Source organism: Cibotium barometz, chromosome 27, assembly GCF_041138505.1.
Source record: "Cibotium barometz isolate CiBa-2024 chromosome 27, ASM4113850v1, whole genome shotgun sequence".
In the NCBI taxonomy this organism is placed as follows: domain Eukaryota; kingdom Viridiplantae; phylum Streptophyta; class Polypodiopsida; order Cyatheales; family Cibotiaceae; genus Cibotium; species Cibotium barometz.
The window spans coordinates 11,080,290-11,105,795 of record NC_141072.1 but is presented as its reverse complement, the minus strand read 5'-3'; the positions used below and the strand labels follow the sequence as shown (position 1 = coordinate 11,105,795).

At 48.2% G+C, this 25,506-nt stretch overlaps 1 protein-coding gene across 4 annotated transcripts in view; it reads left to right on the top strand.

Annotated features, from left to right (window-relative positions):
• Positions 1-25,506, top strand: part of LOC147623078 (putative UDP-N-acetylglucosamine--peptide N-acetylglucosaminyltransferase SPINDLY) — a 60,240-nt gene that overhangs the window by 10,177 nt on the left and 24,557 nt on the right. For 3 of the 4 annotated variants that reach the window (XR_015269326.1, XM_086821127.1, XM_086821130.1), the window contains exons 2-4: positions 24,864-25,025; positions 25,153-25,328; positions 25,426-25,501. Coding sequence is in view for 3 of the 4 variants with exons in the window: in XM_086821127.1 (XP_086677253.1) it covers positions 24,864-25,025; positions 25,153-25,328; positions 25,426-25,501 (414 nt within the window). In the remaining variant the exon portion in view is untranslated. Of the gene's footprint in view, positions 1-24,578; positions 24,678-24,863; positions 25,026-25,152; positions 25,329-25,425; positions 25,502-25,506 lie in introns of all 4 variants that reach the window. The other variant, XM_086821128.1, reaches the window with a different exon arrangement.

Sequence of the window (25,506 nt, the reverse complement as noted above, 5' to 3'; positions counted from 1 at the left end):
GGTCTGAATCGCAGATACTTGTCCCTTCTTGCTCAAAGCATCGGCCACTGGATTGGCCTTTCCTGGAAGGTACTCAATCATACCACCGAACTGTTGGAATATCTGACTCCAGCGGTGTTGTCGATCACTCCATTGTGCACTTGGCATCGTCTGAATCCAGCGCAATGCCTGATGGTCAGTGCGAACCTCAAAGTCACGGCCATATAGGAAATGTTTCCAATGTTTCAAGGCCTGTATAACTGCTAGGAGTTCACGATCATAGACCGAGTAGTTCTTTTCGGCGGGCAGTAACTTACGAGACATGTAAGCTACCAGATGACCATTTTGTTGCAATACACCTCCAATTGCGATGTTACTCGCATCGGTGATCACTTGAAATGGTTCGTCCCACGAGGCAAGGGCTAAACAAGGCGCTTCTGATAAAGCCACCTTGAGGTTCTGGAATGCCTCCAACGCTCGTGGAGTCATTCGAATCTTTTGCCTTCTTGTTTTCACTTCCTTTAGCAGATCGGTGAGGTCTGCCGAGAGATCAGAAAACTTGTCAATGTGGGTGGAATATGCCTGGCATATACCCACAAATGATCTAATGTCATAAGCGGTCTGAGGTACTTCCCAGTTAACAATCTCGGCCACTTTAGCCGGATCAAGTCGAATGCCTTCAGCACTAATTATATATCCCAAGTAATGTACTTGGAACAGATAAAATTCTGACTTCTTTTCATCGACATAGAGCTCGTTGCTTTCCAGCAACTTAAGGACTTTCTCCACATCAATGTCATGCTGCTCAACTGTAGCTGAAAATATGAGTATGTCGTCCAGAAATATGAACACACACTCTCCAATCAACTCCCGGAAAATACGCATCATCATGCGGTTAAATGTAGCTGGGGCGTTCGTCAATCCAAATGGCATAACCACAAATTCATAGTGGGCCCGTTCTGTACGGAAGGCTGTCTTGGGGATGTCCCCCTCTACAATCCGTACCTGGTGGTACCCACTCTTTAAATCCAGTTTGGAGAACACCTTAGCTCCATTCAGCCTCTCGAGAATATAGTCAATTCGAGGCATCGGGAATCTGCTCTTGATAGTCAGCTTGTTGAGTGCACGATAATCAACACACAACCGAGAAGATCCATCTTTCTTCTTGACAAACAAGATCGGTGCTGCAAATGGCGACACGCTGGGGCGGATGAAGCCAGCTTGCAACAATTCTTGGAGTTGGTGGTCCAACTCCGATTCCATTGCCTTAGAAAGGCGATACGGAAACTTGCTTGGGGGTTCCGAGCCTGGGAGGAGGTCAATCTTGTGATCCTCCGGTCTGGACGGGGGGAGCTGGGGAGGGAGACTGTCACCATTTGGCCACCCAAATGGTTCACTCTTGCTTTCACACTATGTACATATTGGATTGGTGTCCATGGCTTATGGAATATGCCTATGCAGGTGATTGACACGTGTCATGCTGTATAGTTGGATATGATATTCCGCTGGGACTTGATGTTATCATGCCCGGAATATCTGGAGGACTTGGCTTTCCGCTGGGACTTGTGCCTTTGTGTACATGCCCGGAAACGCCTGGAGGACTTGGCTTTCCGCTGGGACTTGTGCCTTTGTGTACATGCCCGGAAACGCCTGGAGGATTGGCTTTCCACTGGGTCTGGTATCGCATATACTTGCCTGGAAACGCCTGGTCTTATATGGTTTCATGAACGGGAATTGCTCATGCCAATGCTGCATTGCATAGCATCTTTATGTGCTTGCCTGCAAATGAAATTGCATGCTGTTTTCATGCCTGCATGACCTATGTGTAGTTCCGGGCTAGGGGACGCCCGCCCGTGAACCGTGCGTGTGAAACTGTCTGCTGACATGGTTGTGTGGCATGTGAACAGGTGGTAAGTATTACCCAATCTAGGCTCAAATAGCCCTTAGGACTTAGCCAATATTTATAAGTGAGTGCGTTCCCATTTCATTAAAGTTTGGGCGCCCAAAAGTCACTTATAAATTATGACCGCTTCCAAGTTCACACTCACTGAAGTCCCGAGGCGGACAAGACTCAATGTCCAGGACCTGATCCTCCCTTTTTACTCATAAATGGGCATCTCCCCATGTCCCTTCACCTGATTGGACCCCAATTCACTTACTTATTAAGAGAAATTCGTGTTTTCTCTTCATGAGGATTTTTGGAGGCTGAAAACTCTGTTTTTCCACCATTTCTCTCCATTTCCAAGCTCTCCATAGCCATACCCAACTTGCTAGGGTGTTTTCCAAGCTTCCAAGAGTGTTTCCAAGTGCTAATCACTCTCCTACTCACTCCCAATGACTGAAATTCAGCAAAACAGCTCTCATTTTTGCTGTAATTTCTGGTCTTTTTGCTGAAAACCCTAATTTCAGCCTTCCTTTCTCAAGTTGAACCATAGGGGAAGCTTTCCCAAGGTTCCCTTCATCCTCTTGAAGACTTTTGTCGCGAAGGATTGCGGCAAATCGAAGATATCAACACTTCTAAAGCTTCCAACGCGAAGGCTTCCGCTTGCAACAACTTCTATGAAGACTGGTAAGCTAATTGGACAATGTGTTGTCATTACTTACTCAGTAGAAGGGCAGGACTCCTTGTTTAGCCGCCCTGTGTAGTATTTCTCTTGTCCTATGTGCTCTTGAAGATGTTGCTACCTTGCTTGGTAGAACATAGAGCCAATGGTAGAGAATATGGGCACTGAAGTCGGGCCGGGCATCAAGGCAGCTCCTTGGTGATCTACATCGACATACCATTGTTTTCTAAATGCTGAATTTCATATGCATTGGCATGGAGGATTTGGCAATGGATGCCCGTGAAGCTATGTATTGAATTTCTCCAATAGTAATACAATTTACTCAAGGGAGGGGTCGGCCGTTCCGGCTCATTGTGTGCCTCTTGTCAATTCAGCAATTTACTTCTTGTATTTGAGCAAGTGTCCTTCAAATCTTAGTGTATTTAAGTGTATTGATTAGCATTGTGTTCAACCAAGTTACATTGGTATCAGAGCGTACGGTTCTCTTTCACTTCTATCGTGAGAGACGATCACCGTGAACACTAGCTATCTCTACACTTAGAACATTATGGACAGCCATACAATGAATGTTGGAGATGCTAATACAAGAGGCAGGGACAATGAAATGCATGCCTCCAATGCTTTACAGGATGAGCAAACTCATGTGGTGCACAATAGGGAACATGAATATGTGGGACAGCCATCTCGTGGCAAAGAGAAGATGCAAGAAGAAGAGTCGATAGTCTTGAGGACTGAACTTACTCGTATGCAGGCTCTTCTCCAAGCACAACAAGAAGAATTGAATCTCTATCGCCGCGAGGATCCATTGGTACATGACCGTTTGAAGACCAAGAAAGCTGAATCTTATATGGATCATGCAATGGCAATGATTGCTCAAGAGTTGCACATGCAACCAAGGGATGCAGCACGTGCATACTTGGCTCGTACCGAGGATGCCTATGCAGAAAAGGCAACCATCCCACATGTCTTGGAATCCCCACAAGTGCCTGAACAAGAAGTTATGTCTAAGAGGATGAATCTCCATGCTATGGGAGAGGAACAATCAGTGACTTCACGCCATGCAGGAATATCTCATGTAGCCCGTGAAGGATACAATGTTTATGGCAGTGGTCAAAATGTATGTCAAATGCCATTGCCGGCTGAAAATGTACATGCACAACACATGCATTATGGGCTGCAATTTTCTGTTGGTGCAGGTATTCCGCGTATCTCTCATGCCACTCATGCCTTCGAGTGTGCTCGTGAGGGAGAAGCTATGGCTGAAAATGTATCAATGCATGTTGAGGGGCCAGCCATGCCTCATGCTTACAGGGCACATGTATCTATGCCTTATGCATCACCTTTTGGTCCAAAAATGATGCCAGTCACAGGAGTTGTCCCAATGGACAAACATGGGGGAAAACATGTTGAGATGCACACACATGCATCAAAGTCTCGTGACTTCAAAGCCGGAGACAAATCTGTGAAGTTTGACACATATCATGGAGAGTATGATGCATCAAAGGCACTTGCTTTTATTGCCCAGTTTGATATTGCTTTCAGTGATGAGGATTTCACTCAGAAATCCATGATCCGGCATGTAAGCATGTTCATGAAAGGCACTGCTGCCCATTGGTGGCTCACGGAGAAGCTCTCACCGAATCCTGTTAGATCATGGGAAGAGTTCAAGGAGAGGTTCTATGCTCAATTCTTGCCTCCCAATGCATTGAATGAGATAACAATGAAGTGGGATTGGGTAAAGCACTACATTCAATAGAATGATGGATCGCATATTCCGTGGGTACAGGAAATTTACAGGTGTCTTCTTTGATGACATACTAGTCTTCTCGAAGACCGAAGAAGAGCATAAAGCTCATTTGGCTATTGTTTTTGAAGAGCTCCATAAGCATAAACTCTTCATAAATGCAAAGAAGAGTGAGTTCTTCTTGTCAGAGATACATTATCTTGGGCATATTGTGTCCAAAGATGGAGTGCGGATGGATCCTGCAAAGATTGATGCAATTCGGAATTGGCCCGAATTGAGTTCAGTGCATGAGATCCGCAGTTTTCTTGGATTATGCTCTTACTACCGCAGGTTCATTCGGCACTTTGCATGGATTGCTTCTCCTTTGCATGATTTGACAAAGAAGAAGGCCGTGTTCAAATGGACTAATGTAGAGAGAGATGCATTCCTCGCATTGAAAGATGCAACTACTCATGGTCCAGTGTTGATCGTTCCGGATTTGCAAAAGCCTTTTTGTGTGGAATGTGATGCATCTGGAAATTGCATAGGGGCTGTCCTTAATCAAGAGGGACATGCCGTGGCTTATGAGAGTCGTAGATTGCATGATGCAGAGCTATCTCTTGGCATTTATGAGAAAGAGCTCTTGGCTGTAATTCATGCACTTACTATATGGAAACATTACCTTCTTGGGGCTGATTTCACTGTGAAGACAGATCACCAGAGTTTGAGATATTTTCTTACTCAAACTAAATTGTCAGAGAAGCATATGAGGATGGCCAATTTCCTCTCTATGTTTCATTTTCAGATCTTGCACACCCCGGGAAAGAAGAATGTAGTGGCCGATGCATTGTCACGAAAGCCGTATGTAGCAGCTATCTCGGTTGCCTCTCATGGGGACTTGTCTACCATGCGTGATTTGTATCATACGGATGCTGATTTTGCCACTATTTGGGCTGATTTGATGGCTGGTCATGCACATGCCTCATATGTGATCAAAGAGGGTTATCTCATGAAAGATAATTGCCTATGTGTAGTGTCTGACATGAGGCAAAAGGTTTTGGATGAGTGCCATGCTCCTCCATATGCTGGTCATAGAGGCATAATGCCTACTACGCACATGATTGAGCGGTATTTCTTTTGGCCAGGTATGCGGAAGGACATAGAGGCACATGTACGTGCATGTATCACCTGTCAAAAGGTCAAATTTGACAGGCAAAAGGCACCAGGTTTGCTTCAGCCATTGCCTATTCCCACGCAGCCATGGGAAAGTATTACAATGGATTTCATTATGGACTTGCCACGTACCCAACAGGGTAATGATGCAATTTGGACAATTGTGGACAGGTTTAGCAAGCAAGCTCATTTCTTGCCGGTCAAAAAGACCATCAAAGCTGAGCATATGGTTAAAATATATCTTGCACAAGTGTTCAAACATCATGGAATGCCGAAGTCCATTGTGGGGGATAGAGATCCCAGGACTACAAGTCTCTTTTGGCGGGCATTATTTGATAATATGGACACCAAATTGGACTTCTCATCAGCTTATCACCCTCAAACGGATGGGCAAAGTGAGGCTGCAAATTCAGCCGTGTTGGATCTCTTGAAATGTTATGTGGCGGATCAGAAGTCTTCTTGGGAGAAGTACTTACCGCTTGTGGAATTTGCATACAACAACACGGTGCATGCATCTACGGGAAAGGCCCCGTTTGAGATTGTTTATGGTAAGGTGGTTTTGCCACCCATCCTTCGCACAAAGGATGAGATATTTGCAGCTGATGAGTATGTAAGAGACTTGGATATTGCTTTTGCTCAAGTGCGGACAGCCATTGCAAGGTCACAAGACAAGCATAAAAAGGCTGCCGACAAGCATAGAAGGCAATTGGATGTTAAAGAGAATGATTGGGTATTGCTGAAATTTGAGAAAGCAAGACTTGCAAAGAGGCCTGGCAAAGAGGGTGCATATCCTAAGCTTGCAACCAGGTACTATGGACCTTTTCGAGTGATCGAGAAGATCAATGAAGTGGCTTTCAGATTGGCATTACCTAGTCATTGGCACATACACAATGCTTTTCATGTGAGTCTCCTTCGCAAGTATGTAGGGCCGGAGCCCAGTGAAATGGTCATTGAGGATCCACCAGAAGTGGATGAGCTTGAAGAGATCTTGCAGCCAGAGCAGATTGTGTATCACAAGGAACGCAAGCTTGCTGCAGGCAAAGTTGTGAGGCGTTACCTTGTGAAGTTTAAGAACTATCTTCCCATTGATGCTAAATGGGTAGATGAAGAGTTCTTCAAAGATTGCCCGCATGTGCTTCAGACATATTTGGATGCATTTCAGTTGCGGACAACTGTTTAGAAGCGGGGGGGAATGTCACCATTTGGCCACCCAAATGGTTCACTCTTGCTTTCACACTATGTACATATTGGATTGGTGTCCATGGCTTATGGAATATGCCTATGCAGGTGATTGACACGTGTCATGCTGTATAGTTGGATATGATATTCCGCTGGGACTTGATGTTATCATGCCCGGAATATCTGGAGGACTTGGCTTTCCGCTGGGACTTGTGCCTTTGTGTACATGCCCGGAAACGCCTGGAGGACTTGGCTTTCCGCTGGGACTTGTGCCTTTGTGTACATGCCCGGAAACGCCTGGAGGATTGGCTTTCCACTGGGTCTGGTATCGCATATACTTGCCTGGAAACGCCTGGTCTTATATGGTTTCATGAACGGGAATTGCTCATGCCAATGCTGCATTGCATAGCATCTTTATGTGCTTGCCTGCAAATGAAATTGCATGCTGTTTTCATGCCTGCATGACCTATGTGTAGTTCCGGGCTAGGGGACGCCCGCCCGTGAACCGTGCGTGTGAAACTGTCTGCTGACATGGTTGTGTGGCATGTGAACAGGTGGTAAGTATTACCCAATCTAGGCTCAAATAGCCCTTAGGACTTAGCCAATATTTATAAGTGAGTGCGTTCCCATTTCATTAAAGTTTGGGCGCCCAAAAGTCACTTATAAATTATGACCGCTTCCAAGTTCACACTCACTGAAGTCCCGAGGCGGACAAGACTCAATGTCCAGGACCTGATCCTCCCTTTTTACTCATAAATGGGCATCTCCCCATGTCCCTTCACCTGATTGGACCCCAATTCACTTACTTATTAAGAGAAATTCGTGTTTTCTCTTCATGAGGATTTTTGGAGGCTGAAAACTCTGTTTTTCCACCATTTCTCTCCATTTCCAAGCTTTCCATAGCCATACCCAACTTGCTAGGGTGTTTTCCAAGCTTCCAAGAGTGTTTCCAAGTGCTAATCACTCTCCTACTCACTCCCAATGACTGAAATTCAGCAAAACAGCTCTCATTTTTGCTGTAATTTCTGGTCTTTTTGCTGAAAACCCTAATTTCAGCCTTCCTTTCTCAAGTTGAACCATAGGGGAAGCTTTCCCAAGGTTCCCTTCATCCTCTTGAAGACTTTTGTCGCGAAGGATTGCGGCAAATCGAAGATATCAACACTTCTAAAGCTTCCAACGCGAAGGCTTCCGCTTGCAACAACTTCTATGAAGACTGGTAAGCTAATTGGACAATGTGTTGTCATTACTTACTCAGTAGAAGGGCAGGACTCCTTGTTTAGCCGCCCTGTGTAGTATTTCTCTTGTCCTATGTGCTCTTGAAGATGTTGCTACCTTGCTTGGTAGAACATAGAGCCAATGGTAGAGAATATGGGCACTGAAGTCGGGCCGGGCATCAAGGCAGCTCCTTGGTGATCTACATCGACATACCATTGTTTTCTAAATGCTGAATTTCATATGCATTGGCATGGAGGATTTGGCAATGGATGCCCGTGAAGCTATGTATTGAATTTCTCCAATAGTAATACAATTTACTCAAGGGAGGGGTCGGCCGTTCCGGCTCATTGTGTGCCTCTTGTCAATTCAGCAATTTACTTCTTGTATTTGAGCAAGTGTCCTTCAAATCTTAGTGTATTTAAGTGTATTGATTAGCATTGTGTTCAACCAAGTTACAGAGACTGTCCCGAAGAAAAATCTTCTGGAACTTTTCATGGAGAACCGAGTACTTCTCGGAAGCACTGGCCACCGTCTGGGCTGTCTGGATGTAAATCATCGCACATTGTGCGCCTTTCCTGACTGCTCGCTTATGAGCGGAGAGTTTGGAATACCTGGCTCACACTTAATGGTCACCGGGGTGTTTGACACATTCCGATCGATCTGGAACGTGTGCTTGTCCCACTTGACATCAGGAAGAAACTTGTGAAACCACTGGATACCCAAAATTATGTCTGCCCCTCCTACAAGAGGGGCAACCATAAAGTCACGCACAAACTCTATGCCCTGAATCACTAACTTAGCACCTAGAGCTTCATACTTGACGCTCGTTGTCATACCTGTGCTAAAACCCTCAACCTGTTTGTCCACTGGAATCAGCTCGAACTGGGCACGCCTAGCGGCCTGTTCTGTGACCACATCCTCCGTGTTGCCGCTGTCAAACAAGACGACTCTCTGGCCACCTATGTAGCCAAAGGACGTGAGCAATTCGTTGCGCTCATACTCCTGGTCATGGGCGCCCTTCTGCTTATCTTCGAGCTCCCGGCTAATAATTGCTCCAACTGAAGCACCGGGGGTTGAAGAACTAGGGATAGCCGCTGGGGTCTGTGTGGGAGCCGTGCTCACCACGGAAGCTGTGGAGGCGGCGGCGGCCTTTGGAGGCTTCTTCGGACAATCCCAAGAAGTATGTCCTTTTGTGTGACAAAAGAAACATCTACCCTCCTTCTTGTACTGAGAAAGCTCCTCAGCACTCAACTTACCACCTGTCTTGCCTGCCTCCGCTTTCTGGTCTGGAGTAAACTTAGACGCATTGTTCGAGTTCTTGGAGCCAGAGGCTCCCGGGCTCTGTCCTGGGGAAGACCCTGTCTGGTTCTGGCTTTTGCCCCCCGAGGCGTTAGCCTTGGGAGAAGCCGGCTGGGAAGTCTTGGGCTTGCCACCATTGTGTTTCATTTCTGCACTCTGCGCAAGCGAGAGTGCGTCCTCAAAGGTGGCTGGCCTAAACATACGCACCTCCCATTGGATTTGCGTGTCTAGGCCATACAAAAATTGCCCTTTCTTGTCCGAATCAGATAAGCCTAATTGTAGACACAAGGTCGAAATTTTATTGGCAAACTGAAGGACTGGTTGCGCATTCTGACGCGCTCCCCTGAACTCGTCTTCGAGTCGCTCAAGGTAGTGGGGCGGTAGAAACCGTTGCTTAAGGTCGCGGACGAACTCGTCCCACACATAAGCTGCCATACCTGCTTTGGTGTGGGCATGAGCCCACTGAGTCCACCAAGGAATGGCCTCACCTTCCAAGTACCAACTAGCTAAGATCACTTTGTTAGTATCTGTTTTCCTAACTGCGGCTAAGCTTCAAATTGATGTAACCATGAATAAAGAGTAGTGGGATCGAGTTTACCATTATACTTACTGAAATTCATTTTCTCGGGAAAATGATTCGAGGGCGCCGCCGGTGTCAATCTGGCGTCCAAAGCTCTGAGGTAACGCTCGTGTTCCACTCGTCGCATGGCGTCGTCTTCTCGTTGTCGAATCTCCAATGCACGCATCTGCATCTCAAGCAAGGAGCTTGGCTGCGGCTGTGACCCCGCGAGAGGGTCCCTGTGATGAGGATCCGATATCTGGGATACGGAAGGAGAGGGAGGAGGAGATGGAAAACGCGACGCTGGAGAGCGAAAACGCTCCTCCAGAGCCAAAATCCGCGCCTTCTGCTCATCCAACTTGGTTGTCTGGTCTGCGATTGCTCGCATCATCTGCTGGAACATGTCTGTGACACTCAAGCCGGGTGCCCTAGCTGGGCTGCCTGGTGCACTCTGGTCCCATGGTTCTGGTTCTCTCTCGTCGCCGAAACTCGCCATAGCGGGAAAATGCAATTCCTTTCCGGAATGCAATCTGACCATCCACTATCTGTGTGGGAGACTTCCGGAGGCTAAAAACCAACCGTCCTTCGAGGGACAGGAGTCACTCCGAAAGGGGTAGTCCACCGGCGTCTAAAAACAAACCACACGAGCGAAAAAATTTTCTGGTTTTCTTTGCTGAATCTTTGTCCTTGAAGTGAGCTCTGATACCACTGTAATATGCGGAAGCTTCGGAGAAGGATCGGTACTTCAAAACTCAGAAATCAGCACTCTTTTCGCGACGGAATTAACGCACAAACTGAAAGGAGATGTGCAGAAAAATAGAGAGAGAAGGGGGAGATGGAGAGGACACAGTATTGGGTCCCAATTACCCTCTGTAGGGCCCCCACCACGGATGGTGTATTTGCTTTATTAGAATGATGTAAATCTGAAAACAAATACAGAAAACTTGACCTTTTCTTGGCTGGAATATCCTGCCCTTGACCTTCAGTCCTTCACCCCTTTGCGTTAGCAACTTCTTGGCTGTCCTGGCCCTTGTTTGCTTGAGCACTTGGTGAATTATGAGATGCCTTCATTGTTTCTTGGCTGGAGTATTTATACTCCCCTTATCATCCAGTCGGCCAGCTTTATAAAAGCCTCACGACTAGGTCTTTAGCAATAAAATGCTTTCACATTATGCAAGCTGCTGGCCACTCTGCGCATGCCTGCTGGGACAGTGCCAGGCTGCTGGGCAGCCCTGTGCATGGGTGTGGGACTGCCCCCCTACACCTGGCCGACCTGCTGGGTAGGGTTTTTAGCCCTGTCGGCTGCCTGTCCAGAAGCACTAGGGCTGGCCGACAGCCCTTCCAGCCCATGCCATAGCTGGTGGGCACAGCCTGGGCCCTCCTGGCCCCTTGGGGGTGGTTCTACATCTCCTCCATGCCCACACTAAGGGTGCAAATCTTCGCACTGGGGTAGCCCTATGGGCTGGCCCCATCTCTATATGCAAACCTACATGCCCACAGAAGTCTGGCATCCGGTTGCAAACTAGATACACAGAACATCTGACATCATTCCAGAGGGAGACTCACAGCGCGGACTGGCACTGTTTCATGTGCAGGACAGTGCACACTTGACCTTGGACTCATGTGCAGGACAATGCACACCTGACCTCGGACGACTGAGATGGATCCCTGGCTGACTCGTCCCGGACTGGGCTCACATGGGACCAGTTCACCATCCCAGGTCCTGCACCTTCTGTACAGAAATGTCTACGTGGCATCCAAGTGCGGGATGCACGTGACAATGGTAAACCTTAATATTTATAAGGTAATGTGTTCACACCCATTTTAAAAAGGGGCTGGACATTTGCTTTTGAGGGTGCCCAAAGTATTAAATTGATTTTAAGGTTTTATAACCGTTGAAAAAAGGCTTTGAATGGAACATCTTTAGTAATTTCCCACGTGTGTGGTTGGTGGGTTCTCTTCTCTCCATTGCCTGCTGGCTGCCCTCTTGCTTTGATCGCCTGGTTCTCTTCCTCCTCCTTGGTACACGCCGGCTGCCCCTATGGTACCTACAGCACTTGCAAACTGAACTGGCTGCCCTATTGTACCTGCAAACTGAACCGGCTGCCCTATTGTACCTGCCAACTGAACCTGCTGCCTCTATTGTACTTGCAGCTGTACTTGTCTGCAGGGCAGCACCCGCCTGTTGTACCTGCATCTGTACCTGCCTGCAGGGCTGCATAGACCTGTACCAGCAGTACCCGTCTACTGGATCTGCTGTACTGACTGTACCAGTAGTACCCATTGTACTTGCTGACTGTACAGTACCTGCTGCCTAACATCAATTGTACCTGCTGCCCATACAAATTCAGTTTTAGTCTTGCTGCTCCTCGCTTGTGTACACTTGGTGATGTTGATCTACTTGCATATGGTGATGCAAATGGGGGGGGGGGGGGGGGGGGGCCCTTCCGGCCCCAGTGCTGGTGCCATTTGTATTTTCAGTATTTCCGGTATTTTTGTTGCTGATGTTGTTTCCATTGTTTAATATCAGTCAAGTTAAGTGTTCTAAATATGTGTATATTGTCTTCCGATATGTAGGTCTCCTGTTGGGAGCGGTCACAACAGTGAATGTTGGAGATGCTAACACAAGAGCTGGGGACAATGAAATGCATGCTTCCAATGCTTTACAGCCATACAGTGAATGTTGGAGATGCTAACACAAGAGTTGGGGACAGTGAGTGAATATGTACAAGAGGTCCTCTGATGTGAGGAGACTTTGTGAAGAAGAAGACCGGTGCACAAGTAAAGACGATGTTGGAGCTGAAGCACGGTCGGTGACGAAGGCTCGCGCGATGTGAGGCAAAGGCACTTTGAGAGGTGTTCGGTGTCGAAGGCTTGCATCGGTGGATGCAGAGGCACTCCGAGGTGGTAGTGGGCAGCGGAAGGTGAAGTGGTGCAGGCTCTAGTGACAAGGGTGTTGTGGTACCTGAGGGGTGATGAAGAGCAGAGAGGAGGGTTGTCCCGAGGGCCGAGTGGTGCAGGCTCTGGTGACGAGGATGCTGCAATACGTGAGTGGTAGTGAGGAGCTGAGAGGGTTGCCGTCCCGAGTGGTGCAAGTGGTGCAAGCTCTGTTGACAAGGGTACTGCAATACCTGAGGGGTGGAGAGGAGCACAGAGGGCTGTTGCCCCGATGCTCAACGGGATGGAGTCATGTGCCTGGAAGCACCACTGTCAAGAATCCACTCCCGGGTATCCTTCGCGGTGAAGCCAACTGCCTCCTCGCTCGAAGACGATGAAGCATCGGAGTCCATCACCTCTAAGTGCACAAATGCAGGAGTCTTTGCAGCTGAGGCTGAAGAATCAGCACTCTTCCCAGTCCGCTTAGGACACTTTCTCCAATAGTGGCCTTTCTCGCCACAATCATTGCAGGATCGTTCGGCCTTTAGCTTCTCGCGTTCTGAGTTGGGCTTCTTCTTAGAAGACTTCTCCGGTGAAGCCTTCCCTTTGCCCTTGTTGTTATTCCGGCCTTTCGACCGTTGGCCAGTTAAGGCCTCCGAACCTCCGCTGTGAGGAGGGTTCCTGAAACGTTCCTCCTGGTCCAAGACCATTGGCACAAGCTTCTACCAGGTAATGGTGTTGAGCCTGCCACTCGTAAATCAAAGAGGAGTAGAAAGCAGAATACTGAGCAGGCAAGTGGGACAGCAAAGTAATGGCCATGTCTTCAGATGATATCTCCTTCCCAGCCTGGAGGACTTCCTACTGCTTGTTAATGTGCTGCCGCATCGTCGATGACTTTGCAGGGTTCATAACCCGCATCTGCACTTCCAAGGAGATCCTCTTCATGGGTGATACCCTGTTATAAAGAGAAGCCAAGTGCTGCCATATGCCTTTGGCCAGCGTCATGTGCTTTACGTGATTGATCACTTGTGGTGTGCAATTGAGGAAAATAAATGACCGGACCGTGGCGTTGACACGATCCCACATCTGTGCCTGTGCCTCTCGGTCCTTCTTCATCGACAGTAACTCCCCTTCCTCTGCTTCCGGCCGTGGAACCCCGATGTCGATGAAATCAGCAAGGTCATACGACTCCAGCACAGACTCCATCATAACCTTCCAGATGCCGTAATTGTTCCCGTCCAACTGACGGTCCACTGGGAACATGGGGAGAGTCGGGATCTTCACGTGCTTCTCAGCCATCTCTAACAAATCTGCCATCGCAGGGATGTAACTGAAAAAGGGTGGGTGGGTGAGGGGGAAAAAAAAACTAAACTAAACCTGCAAGTGGCTGTCCAGCACCTTAGCCCGCCTTCCTCTTGCAACTTCTCTTCCCGAATAGTCCAAAACAGTCCACCAATCAGCAACTTAACTATCCCCCTCTTGCTCAGAAAACTCCCAAGATCTATCAAGAGCCTAGGGCTCTGATACCATGTCAAAATACGCAGCGGAAATGATAACCAAACTTGAGACCACAAGAGCAAGTAAAGTGCAGAAAATAGACAGCACAAGAAAGACAGAGAGATAGGCGTGTAAACTCTTCTCTATACACAAGATCCCGAGAAAAACTGAATGAGTACAAAGTGGGGATCATGGGGCCTATTTATATGGCCCCATCGATGCAGTCGGCTAGCGCATGAAGTGCCACCAGCCCTCCACGACTGGGCAAAGCCAGTCGGCCAGCAGAAAAACACCACGACCTCCTCTGATGATCAAGTCGGTCAGCATCAGAGGCTCTTGCCAGCATGTGGCATCCACCCACTCCAAGGAAAAATGGGAAAAAAATACGGGGAGCGAGGAAAAATGATAAAACACCTATACAGGGCGAGCACACCCACAACAGAGGCCCTGGTGTCTGATTAAGACAGGAGATGACTTCTAACAGAGGAATGTTGAGAGGCGGATAGTTCAAAGTTGATGAACGCAGAAGTCCAATGTCAAAAGAAAGCTGAATGATTGAAGAGCCGCAACAAGAGTAGAACCAACTGAAAACCTCTGTTGAAAGCTGAGTGAAGAGCTAGTGCAAGGTTGAGCCTTGAATGTATGGTAGTATTAACAAAAATAAGGCCAATGTACAAAAGAAGCAAAACCCTAGATCTAATTGAAAGTGCACAGAGTAAGATTTTATCCAGAACGAGCGGCGGCACCAATGAGATGAAGATTAGCAAGAGTGACAATAGAACAACAAGCCTTTGATACCGATGTTGGATGTGAAAGAAGATGCTCTGCATAGACTCACAAACAAAACATGCACACGAGCTCAAAGAGTGATAGAGCGATGACAATAGCTAGAATGTACTCAAAATAAGATAATGAGTGAGTTGAGTACAACTCTAGTAGCCCTAGCACTAGGGTTGACGTGGCTGATAACACACTAAGGGTGTGTTCTCATGGGGAAAAAACCCATGCCAGCCCAGGGTAAAAAGTGCCCGTGATCAGCTTAGTTCACATCTGAACTTCTTGGAGGCAGAACTTTGAGGACCTTATACTCCTTACGGGAGATGCCGGATTATCCATATACAAATGCCATAACACAGCCCAACACGAGGCAACCATAAAATTCAGCTGGTACACAGGCTCTAGAAATGCCAAGCCAACAATATAATCCATATACCTCCGTGTGGGTATTGATTCTTCCCCAAAAACCATGGGTCTTCAAGCAATAGAGCTGGACCGCTGGTTCAGCTCTCCATTGAGCCGGTAAAGCAATAACTTGGGCTGGCAAGTATAGTGGTTGGTACAACAGGTACAATGGTGTCAGAATATGCAGTGGAAATGATAACCAAACTTGGGTAGACAAGAGCAAGTAGACTGCAGAAAATAAACATCACAAGAAACACAGAGAGATAGGTGTGTAAACTCTTCTCTATACACAAGATCCCGGAAAAACTGAATGAGAAAGTGGTGGGGGCTGAGGGGCTATATATACATCCCATAGAGGGCAGTCGGCCAGCAGTAAGAGTGCCCACGACTGGAGAAAAAATCCCACGACTGCATAAATGCAGTCGGCCAGCATACAGATGCCCACGATTGATCAAAACCAGTCGGCCAGCAGCCCTGAAGTCCACGACTGATGAACATCCAGTCGGCCAGCACTGGGGTGCTCCTGGCATCATCTGGCAGCCCTCCTACCACTAGGAAAAATGGGAAAAAATAGGGAAAAAATACGGGGAGTGTGGAAAAATGATAAAACACCTCATAAGGGCGGGCACACCCACAACAAAGGCCTTGGTGTATACAAATAGACAGGAGATGACTTCTAACACCCCCTCTCAGCTCCTAGCTGTGAAACCAACCCAAGGGAGCTGGAGTGCCGCCTGAGCGTAGCCTGAGGTAGAGACTTCGTGAAGAGGTCCGCCGCATTGTTCTCCGTCGAACAATAAAGTAGCAAGATGTCACCAGCCAAGATCTTCTCACGTACAAAGTGATACTGTATCTCTATATGCTTGGTCCGGGCATGGAAAACCGGGTTCCGAGCAATAGCTATACAACTCTGGTTATCGCACTGGATGACTGTGGGCTCCCTCTGTGGAAACCCAATCTCGCCTAGCAGCCTCCGCAGCCATACAACCTCACAAGTAGCACCACAAGCAGCCCGATACTCTGCCTCTGTCGAAGAAAGGGCAATAGTTGGCTGCCTCTTGCTGCTCCAAGAAACTGCTCCTGAGCCGAGGGTAAAACTGTATCCTGAAGTACATCTCCTCGTGTCTGGATCTCCTCCCCAATCTGAGTCACTCCAACCTTGGAGCTTGACTCCATTCCCTCCTGTGTAAAAGAGTCCCAGATCCTTCATACTCTGCAGATACCGCAAGATCCGCAATCCTGCGTCCCAATGAGTCTTCAATGGCGTCTGCATAAAAGAGCTCAACAGCCCCACAGAGAAGCTCAAGTCCAATCTGGTGTTCAGCAACCAGATCAATGAACCAACCAACTTCCGGTACTGCGAGGCATCAACTGGCTCACAAGGATCTGTAACGGTTAACTTTGTGTTCGGGTCCATCGGCGAAGTAATAGGCTTGCAGTTCTCCATCCCAAAGGCCTCAAGCAACTCATGAACATATCGCTACTGAGAGACGAAAAACCCCCTCTGGGTCTACCAGATCTCCAATCCCAAGAAGAAGTGGAGTAAGCCTAAGTCGGTCATCTCAAACTCCTTTGACAAGGCAGCCTTCGTCGCTCCAATGTGCTCCACATGACCGCCGGTGAGAATGAGATCATCCACATAAAGGATGATAAGTGTGACCATGCCGCGTTCCCGAAAGAGATACAGGTTCGGATCTGCAACCGATCTCTGAAATCCAGTCTGAATAAAGAAGGAATCAATCTTCTGATTCCAAGCCCTGGGAGCCTGCTTAAGACCATACAAGGCCTTACGTAACCTGTAAACCATCCCTTCCGATCTTGGAACAATAAAGCGTGGAGACTGCTCAATGTACACCTCCTCCTGCAGGTCACCATTAAGGAACGCAGATTTTACATCCATTTGGTACACGAGCCATCTCTGAGAAGAAGCAAGGGCAAGAACGGTCCGAATCGTGGTCATCCGCGCTGTCGGTGCAAAGGTATCCTCGTAGTCGATGCCTGGCCGCTGAGCATAACCTTTAGCCACAAGCCTGGCTTTGTGTTTGTCCACCGACCCATCAGACGCGTATTTGGTCTTAAAGACCCATTTGACACCAATGACTGACCGCTTTGACGGCCTCGGTACCAACTCCCAAGTGTTGTTCTTCTCGATGGCATCAAGTTCCACCTGCATGGCTTTCCTCCAAGTATCCCGTGAAAGGGCTTCCTTTACGGAAGTGGGCTCTTTGTCGCGCATGATACGAGACATCAAAGCATAGTTCACCTGAAGAAGCTCCGCCGTGTTGCTTTTATCTCGGACTCGATGTGATCTATGAGGGCCGTCCTCTGTGGTCCACTTGGAGGGTAGCTCCGTGACACCCGACTCCCGAAGGGTGTCTAACAACCACCTAGGTACTCGAACAGATCGTGGGGCCTCCTGTGATCGCGGGGGCTCAACTCCAGCTGCGGGCTCAACCTCTTGTGATGACTGAGGTGGATCAACTGGAGTGATAGACTGGGAATCATCATCAGACTCCTTTGGATCTCCAAGAAGTGGCGGCCCCTCGACAATGGATGCTGGAACATGCTCGTGAAAGACCACATCCCGGCTGACAACAATCTCGTTCCTCTCTGGATCATACAACCTGTATCCCTTGGAAAGAGAGTTATACCCCACAAATACCAGCTTGCGAGACTTGGAGTCAAGCTTCCCCCTCTGCTTCTTCGGAACATGTACATACGCGTCACTCCCAAAGACACGGAAGTGCGAGACATCGGGTTTCCTGCCAAAATATGCCTCAAATGGAGTCATATGGGGTACAGAAGTCGTCGGAGAGCGGTTAATGGTATGGATAGCGGTTGCCATAGCCTCACCTCAAAGTGGACGAGGAAGATCATGATGCTCCGCATGGTCCTCGCCATCTCCACCACAGTCCTGTTCTTACGTTCAACAACTCCATTCTCCGAAGGCGATCCAGTATTGGCCAATTCCCTTTTGATGCCATGGTCTGCACAAAACCTAAAAAATACAGTCGAGGAGAATTCACCTCCTTTATCAGCCTTGAGAGTCTTAACTTGATATCCAGACTCTTTCTCCACCATCACGTGCCAATCCTTGAACCGAGCAAAAGCCTGGTCCTTCTGGGAAAGAAAGTAGATCCACGTGAATCTGGTACAATCATCAACAAGCAGCATGAAGTAGAGAGATCCTCCCAAGGATGGAATCTGCTGTGGTCCACACAAGTCAGTGTGAATCAACTCCAATGGTTTCGAAGCCCGCCTGGAAGCCTGCTTCGGAAAGGATTCCCTGTGCTGCTTACCACGTATGCAAGAACTGCAGCGTCCTTGCCTACTACCAACATCTGGCAAGCCAACCACCATCTGGTCCCGGAAGGCGCGCCACAAAGCATCCACATTTAAGTGGCCAAAACGAAAGTGCCACAAATCTCCGACCTGAGAGCCTGTCAGTGAGGAGAGTGCAGAGAGTTTGTAGATGCCATTCTCCACACCGCCTTCCCAAACAACTTTGCCTGTCTCACGGTCCCTTAGAGCAACTGAATGCTCCTCAAATTCCACCCGAAACCCAGTCTTGCATACCTCATGCACTGACAGAAGATGAAAACCTAGAGCAGGGACATAAAGAACACGGGAAGCATGCTTGCCCCCCTTGCCGTCGGGAATAATCTCCATCCGGCCCTCACTATGTATCGGAATAGTGGAGTTATCGCCATTAAAGATACGACCTGACTGCCGTTTCAGATCCAGAAAGAAGTCACGAGATGGAGTCATGTGCCTAGAAGCACCACTATCGAGAATCCATTCCCGGGTATCCTTCACGGTGAAGCCAACTGCGTCCTCGTTCGAAGATGATGAAGCATCGGAGTCCACCATCTCTAAGTGCACAAATGCCGGAGTCTTCGCAGCTGAGGTTGAGGAATCAGCACTCTTCCCTGTCCGCTTAGGGCACTTCCTCTAGTAGTGGCCTTTCTCGCCACAATCATTACAAGATCTTTCGGCCTTCAGCTTCTCTCGTTCTGGATCAGGCTTCTTCTCAGAAGACTTCTCCGGTGAAGCCTTCCCTTTGCCCTTGTTGGTATTACGGCCTTTCGACCGTTGGCCAGTTAAGGCCTCCGAACCTCCGCCGTGAGGAGGGTTCGTGAAACGTTCCTCCTGGTCCAAGACCATTGGCACAAGCTCCTCCCAAGTAATGGTGCTGAGCCTGCCACTCGTGATCAACGAGGAATAGAAAGCAGAATACTGACCAGGCAAGTGGGAAAGTAACGTGATGGCCATATCTTCGGATGATATCTCTTTCCCAGCTTGTAGGACTTCCTGCTGAAGGGCCTGCAGCTTGTTGATGTGTTCCGGCATCGTCGAAGACTTTGCAGGGTTCATAACCCGCATCTGCACTTCCAAGGATATCCTCTTCATGGGTGACACCCTGTTATACAAAGAAGCCAAGTGCTCCCATATGCCTCTCGCCAGCGTCATGTGCTTCACATGATTGATCACTTGTGGTGTGCAATTGAGGAAAATAAATGACCGGACCCTGGCGTTGACACGATCCCACATGTGTGCCTGTGCCTCTCGGTCCTTTCTCGTTGATAATAACTCCCCTTCCTCAGCTTCCGGCCGTGGCACCCCGATGATAATAAAATCAGCAAGGTCATATGACTCCAGAACTGACTCCATCATGAGCTTCCAGATGCCGTAATTGGACCCGTCCAATTGACGATCCACTGGGAACGTGGGGAGAGTCGGAATCTTCACGTGCTTCTCAGCCATCTCTAGTAAATCTGCCATCGCAGAGAGTAACCTGAAAGGGTGGGTGGGTGGGAAAAAAAATCTGCAAATCTGCAAGTGGCTGTCCAGCACCTTTGCCCGCCTTCCTCTTGCACCTTCTCTTCTCGTTCAGCCCGAAACAGTCCACCAATCAGCAACCTGTTGCTCCCCCTCTTGCTCTGAAAAAACGCCCAAGATCTCCTAGAGCCTAGGGCTCTGATATTATGTCAGAATATGTAGCGGAAATGATAACCAAACTTGGGTAGACAAGAGCAAGTAGACTGCAGAAAATAAACATCACAAGAAACACAGAGAGATAGGTGTGTAAACTCTTGAGATAGGCAACCCGTGCCTCATTCCTTGTTCAATACATGCTATCTAGTGTGTCCCATGCTTGTTTTGTTGATCTACATGACCATATATGAGGTATGATAGATCTTTTCAATGATAAGGCAATCAATGACATAGCCTATGCATCACGAGAATCCCACCTCCTTTGCTCCTATGTAGGGGAAGGAGGATCTGCAAATTGTACATCTGCAACCCTTTGTTCAGCTGTTCTCTGAGGTGTAGCTAGCGGAAGTGTCGGTGGGCGTGTGTCATCACCGGACACGATATCCCAAAGCCATTTGGCTACCAACACATTATGAATCATAAAATGTAGTTGGTTCCCCAACTTATCCTCTTGGGTTAGCACACCAATTTCCAAATACATCCTGTGCTTGTGCCACACTGCTCATCATTGATGCAAATAGCCCATTGCTCCACTGCAAACAAAAGTGCTAGAGTAAGAATCTCCAACACGGATTTGTGTGCTGGCAAGAGTACTAAACTTTTAGTACAAAAGCTCAAATGCACTATATCAAAAATATACCAGATGATTTACAAGAGCACTCTTTTTGTCGATGCACCATGACCTGCAATCCACCTCTATGTAGTGCCCATGAGCTACCTATAAGGTGCCGTACTCTCTGACTGCGCTTGCAGCGCCAAACTCCGCCTGTGCTGCTTGTGTCAGAATACGCAGCGGAGATGATGACCAGATCTGGGAACATGAGAGCAAAAACGCATGCAGAAAAATTACAGCATAAGAGAGAGAGAAAGAAAGAAAGAAAGAAAGATTTTATTAACGTCTTCCAAAAGACCGAACTCGGCCTATGAGACAAATCGGAGTACATGTATGGGGTATCCTCTGCCATCCCCTACACACCCAGATTCAGCTTTTTTATTCAGTACAATGAGTGGTATGGGGGTGGGGGCCTATTTATATGCCCCCATAGCAGCAGTCGGCCTGCTGTAGGCAGCCGACTGGCCCTGAAAACTCCACGACCAGCATCACATCCAGTCGGCCAAATCATCAGCAGTCGGCCAGCTCTGGCATGGAGTCGTGGACCAGTTCAGCAGTCGGCCAGCAAATGGGCTGCCTCCCAAGCCACAAAAAAATGGAAAAAATAAGGGAAAAAATACGGAGAGTGGGGAAAAATGATAAAACACCTCATAAGGGCGGGCACACCCACAACAAAGGCCCTAGTGTATAAATCTAGACAGGAGATGACTTCTAACACCCCCTCTCAGCTCCTGGCTGTGAAACCAACAACAGGGAGCTGGGGTGCCGCCTGAGCAAATCCTGAGAGAGCGACTTCGTGAAGAGGTCCACCGTACTGTCCTCCGTCGAACATAACTCTAGCAAGATGTCATTAGCAACGATCTGTTCATGAACAAAGTGCCTTTGGATGACCATGGGTTCCTCCAGTGGAAGCCCAAACCTGCAATGCAACCTCTGCATCCTCACGACCTCACAAGCAGCATCACAAGCAGCCCGGTACTCTGCCTCTGTGCTCGACAAGGCAAAAGATGACTGCTTCTTACTGCTCCATAAAACTGCTCCTGGGCCTGAAGTAGATCTCCTCGTGTCCGGATCTCCTCCCCTAGCCAAGTCACTCCAACCGTGGAGTCGGACTCCATCCAACAATCCCCCTCCTGTGTACAAAAGTCCCTGATCCTTCGCATGCCGCAGAAACGACAGGAAACGCAATCCTGCCTCCCAAAGAGTCATCCGCAACCATGAGCTCAACTGCCTCATCAGGAAGCCCCCGTCCAATCTGGTGTCCATCAACCAGATCAATGAACCATACAGCTTCTGAGTCACAGAGACATCACACTGCTCACAAGGATCAACACCTGTTATGGTGCACAAACAAGTCCTGGAAACCTGATGAAACCTGTCAACCACCTCTGCCTGGCTTTCCGAAAGGTCCCCGTGGAAAGAACATCCTCATCTACTGGAGGTTCTTTGTCCCGAACACGACGAGACATCAGAGCATAAGTGACCTGTTGAGTTTCCTCTGACTCACGAACACAAGAACCACCAACATCAGTACTGGAAAGTTCCTGCCACCTGCTGCCATCTACTGGCAACCTATCCACCATCTGGTCCCGGAAAGCCTGTACCTGCAGCGTATCCACACTTAAGTGGCCATTACCAGACTGCCACTCATCACAAACCTGAGGACCTGGGAGAGAGAGTGCTGAAAGCTTGTAAACTCCATTCTCCACTCCACGTTCCCAAACCACTTGGCCTGTTGCTTTGTCCCGGAGAGCAACAAAGTGCTCATCAAACTCCACCCGTACGCCACTCTTGCAAACCTGATGCACTAACAACAGATGAAAACCAAGTGCCGGAACATACAACACCTGGGAGGAATGCTTCCTCCCTCTGCCATCGGGAACTATCTCCATCCTGCCCTCACTGTGAACTGGGATAGTGGACGTATCCCCAGTAAGTATGTGACCAGAAACCCTGTAGAGATCCTGTAAGCCGGAACGGGAAGGAGTCATGTGCCTGGAAGCACCACTATCGAGAATCCACTCCCGAGTATCCGTTGCGGAGAGTCCTCCAATCTCCTCCCTGCCTGAAGAAAATGAAACATCGGTGTCCACCACCTCCAGGTGCACAAAAGCTGGAGTCTTCATGATTGCTACTGAGGAATCTTCACCCTTCTCGGTCTTCCGCTTGGGACACTGCCTCCAATAGTGGCCTTTCTCGCCACAATCATTACAGGTCCTCTCTGCCTTCAGTTTCTCGCGGTCAGCATCGGACTTCTTCTCAGAAGACTTCTCCGATGAAGCCTTCCCTTTGCCCGAGTTACGGCCTTTCGATCGTTGGCCAGTTAAGGCCTCCGAACCTCCACCCTGAGGAGGGTTCGTGAATCGTTCCTCCTGGTCCAGGACCATGGGCACAAGCTCCTCCCACGTGATGGTGCTGAGCCTGCCACTGGTAATCAAAGACGAGTAAAATGCTGAGTACGAAGAGGGCAAGTGTGACAGCAACGTGATGGCCATGTCCTCTGACGATATCTCCTTCCCAGCTTGAAGAACTTCCTGCTGAAGAGCCTGCAGCTTGTTAATATGCTCCCGCATCGTCGACGACTTTGCAGGGTTCATAACCCGCATCTGTACTTCCAAGGAAATCCTCTTCATGGGCGATACCCTGTTGTAAAGCGAGGCCAAATGCTGCCATATACCTCTGGCCAGCGTCATATGCTTTACATGATTGATTACCTGTGGTGTGCAGTTGAGAAAGATAAACGAACGGACCCTGGCGTTGACACGATCCCACATCTGTGTCTGAGCCTCCCGCCAAATGCACTGTATCAAAAATATACCTGATGATTTGCAAGAGCACTCTTTTTGTCGATGCATTGTGACCTGTAAGCCGCCTCTATGTAGTGCCCTCTAAGGTGCCGTAGTCTCCCTGCGCCTGCAGCGCCAAATTCTGCCTGTGCAGCACTTAAGTTCGCCGGCTGCCACCCCTCTATGTGAACAAGATGCTGATTTGAACTACTGGTAAACCCTTCCTCCACTCCTAGTGAGCTGGCTGTGCCTTGCTAAGAAGACCCTCCAAGAAGTGCCCACCTTGCAGTTATCATGAAAGAAGCTCTGCAACTGCTGGAAGTCTGATCTCGGAGCTGGGTGCAGCAGAGGCGGAAGTGATAGTCTAGAGGTGTATCTTCCAGGCAGCAGCCTGATATCTGGTTCATCCGATTGGAGTTCTTTGAGCGTTTTCTCAAGAGTACAAGTGAATCAGTACTGCAGCCTTTTGCTATGCATGCAGCTAGGTTTGCATAGCATGAACAATTCAGAGCTATGTCTCAAATTTACATTTATCATTGTATATATCCAATATAAAGTAGTTTAGATCTCTCATGTCTTGTCTGATATGCGTTTGCTGTCTTGATTGGCATTAATCCGTGTTTTTGCTTGCATTAATCATCGTTTAAGTCGTCCGCTGTTAGCACATGTTGTTACAATGATGCACTGTCTTTGTTTGAGAAAAGCATGCACAATGAGAGCAGAAAAGAACTCTGCATTACATGCTTTTGGCCCAGAACCGCCAGGTGGCTTGGTTGGACATGGATTGCTCAATGTTGTTGTCAATGCTCCTTCAATGAACCATTACTCTCTGCCATTTTAGGAGGATGAATGCTGGGAATTGGTTGAAGGCGTTGAGCAGTGGAGGGATCAGTGATTTATTAAATTGTTGAACTAATGGGCTGCCCCTGAACTACAGCATTACTACTGGGCACTAGGTTTAGGGTTGATGCCTCGTGGGAAGGCAAGCTGAGGAGCAGCTGCTGGTCAGCCAGCCTCCTTACATGTAAAGGGCCAGGTATGGCCATGTTGCTACAGGTCTAAGGTCTAGCAGCCTTGAAGCTTTTAAAAGTCTGTTCGGTACTTTACTTTCAAAAGCAGAAATAGCTGCATTAGTTGTTTGTGATCTCAAGTTGACACTTCAACATTCAATCAAAATAGTACCAGTATTGTCAGATTTCAAGCTCTACTTTTGTTGGCACAGGCTTGCCACAAGGCTTTACTTGCTGATCCAGGCTATAAGCCAGCCTCCGAGAACCTTGCAATGGCTTTAACGGATTTGGGGACAAGCCTGAAGCTGGCAGGAAATGTTCAAGAAGGACTTCAAAAATATTATGAAGCCTTGAAAGCAGACGGTGGATATGCTGTAAGTCATCTGAATTCCCATGAGTCATAGCATAACGTAAAAGTGTCACTTGTTTTCCTTCTGAACTGATTTTTCAGAGAAGATTTTGCATATGTGATGTTGTCTACGGAATTTTCTTTTGTGGCAGCCTGCTTATTACAACCTAGGGGTAGTCTATTCGGAGATGATGCAGTATGATCTAGCTCTCCAGTGCTATGAGAAAGCAGCCCATCATAGGCCCATGTATGCTGAAGCATATTGCAACATGGGGGTTATCTACAAAAATCGTGGAGACTTGGATGCAGCTGTTGCTTGCTATGAGAGGTATTGCTTGCTCTAAGAGGTTATGCTGTGGTCTTAATTTTTTAAAAGATACGATTCTTGTAGACAGGCCAAGTGAGAGTGTTTTATATTTGGGCAGGTGTTTGGCTGTCTCTCCGAACTTTGAGATTGCAAAGAACAATATGGCCATAGCACTCACAGACTTGGGTACTAAGGTATG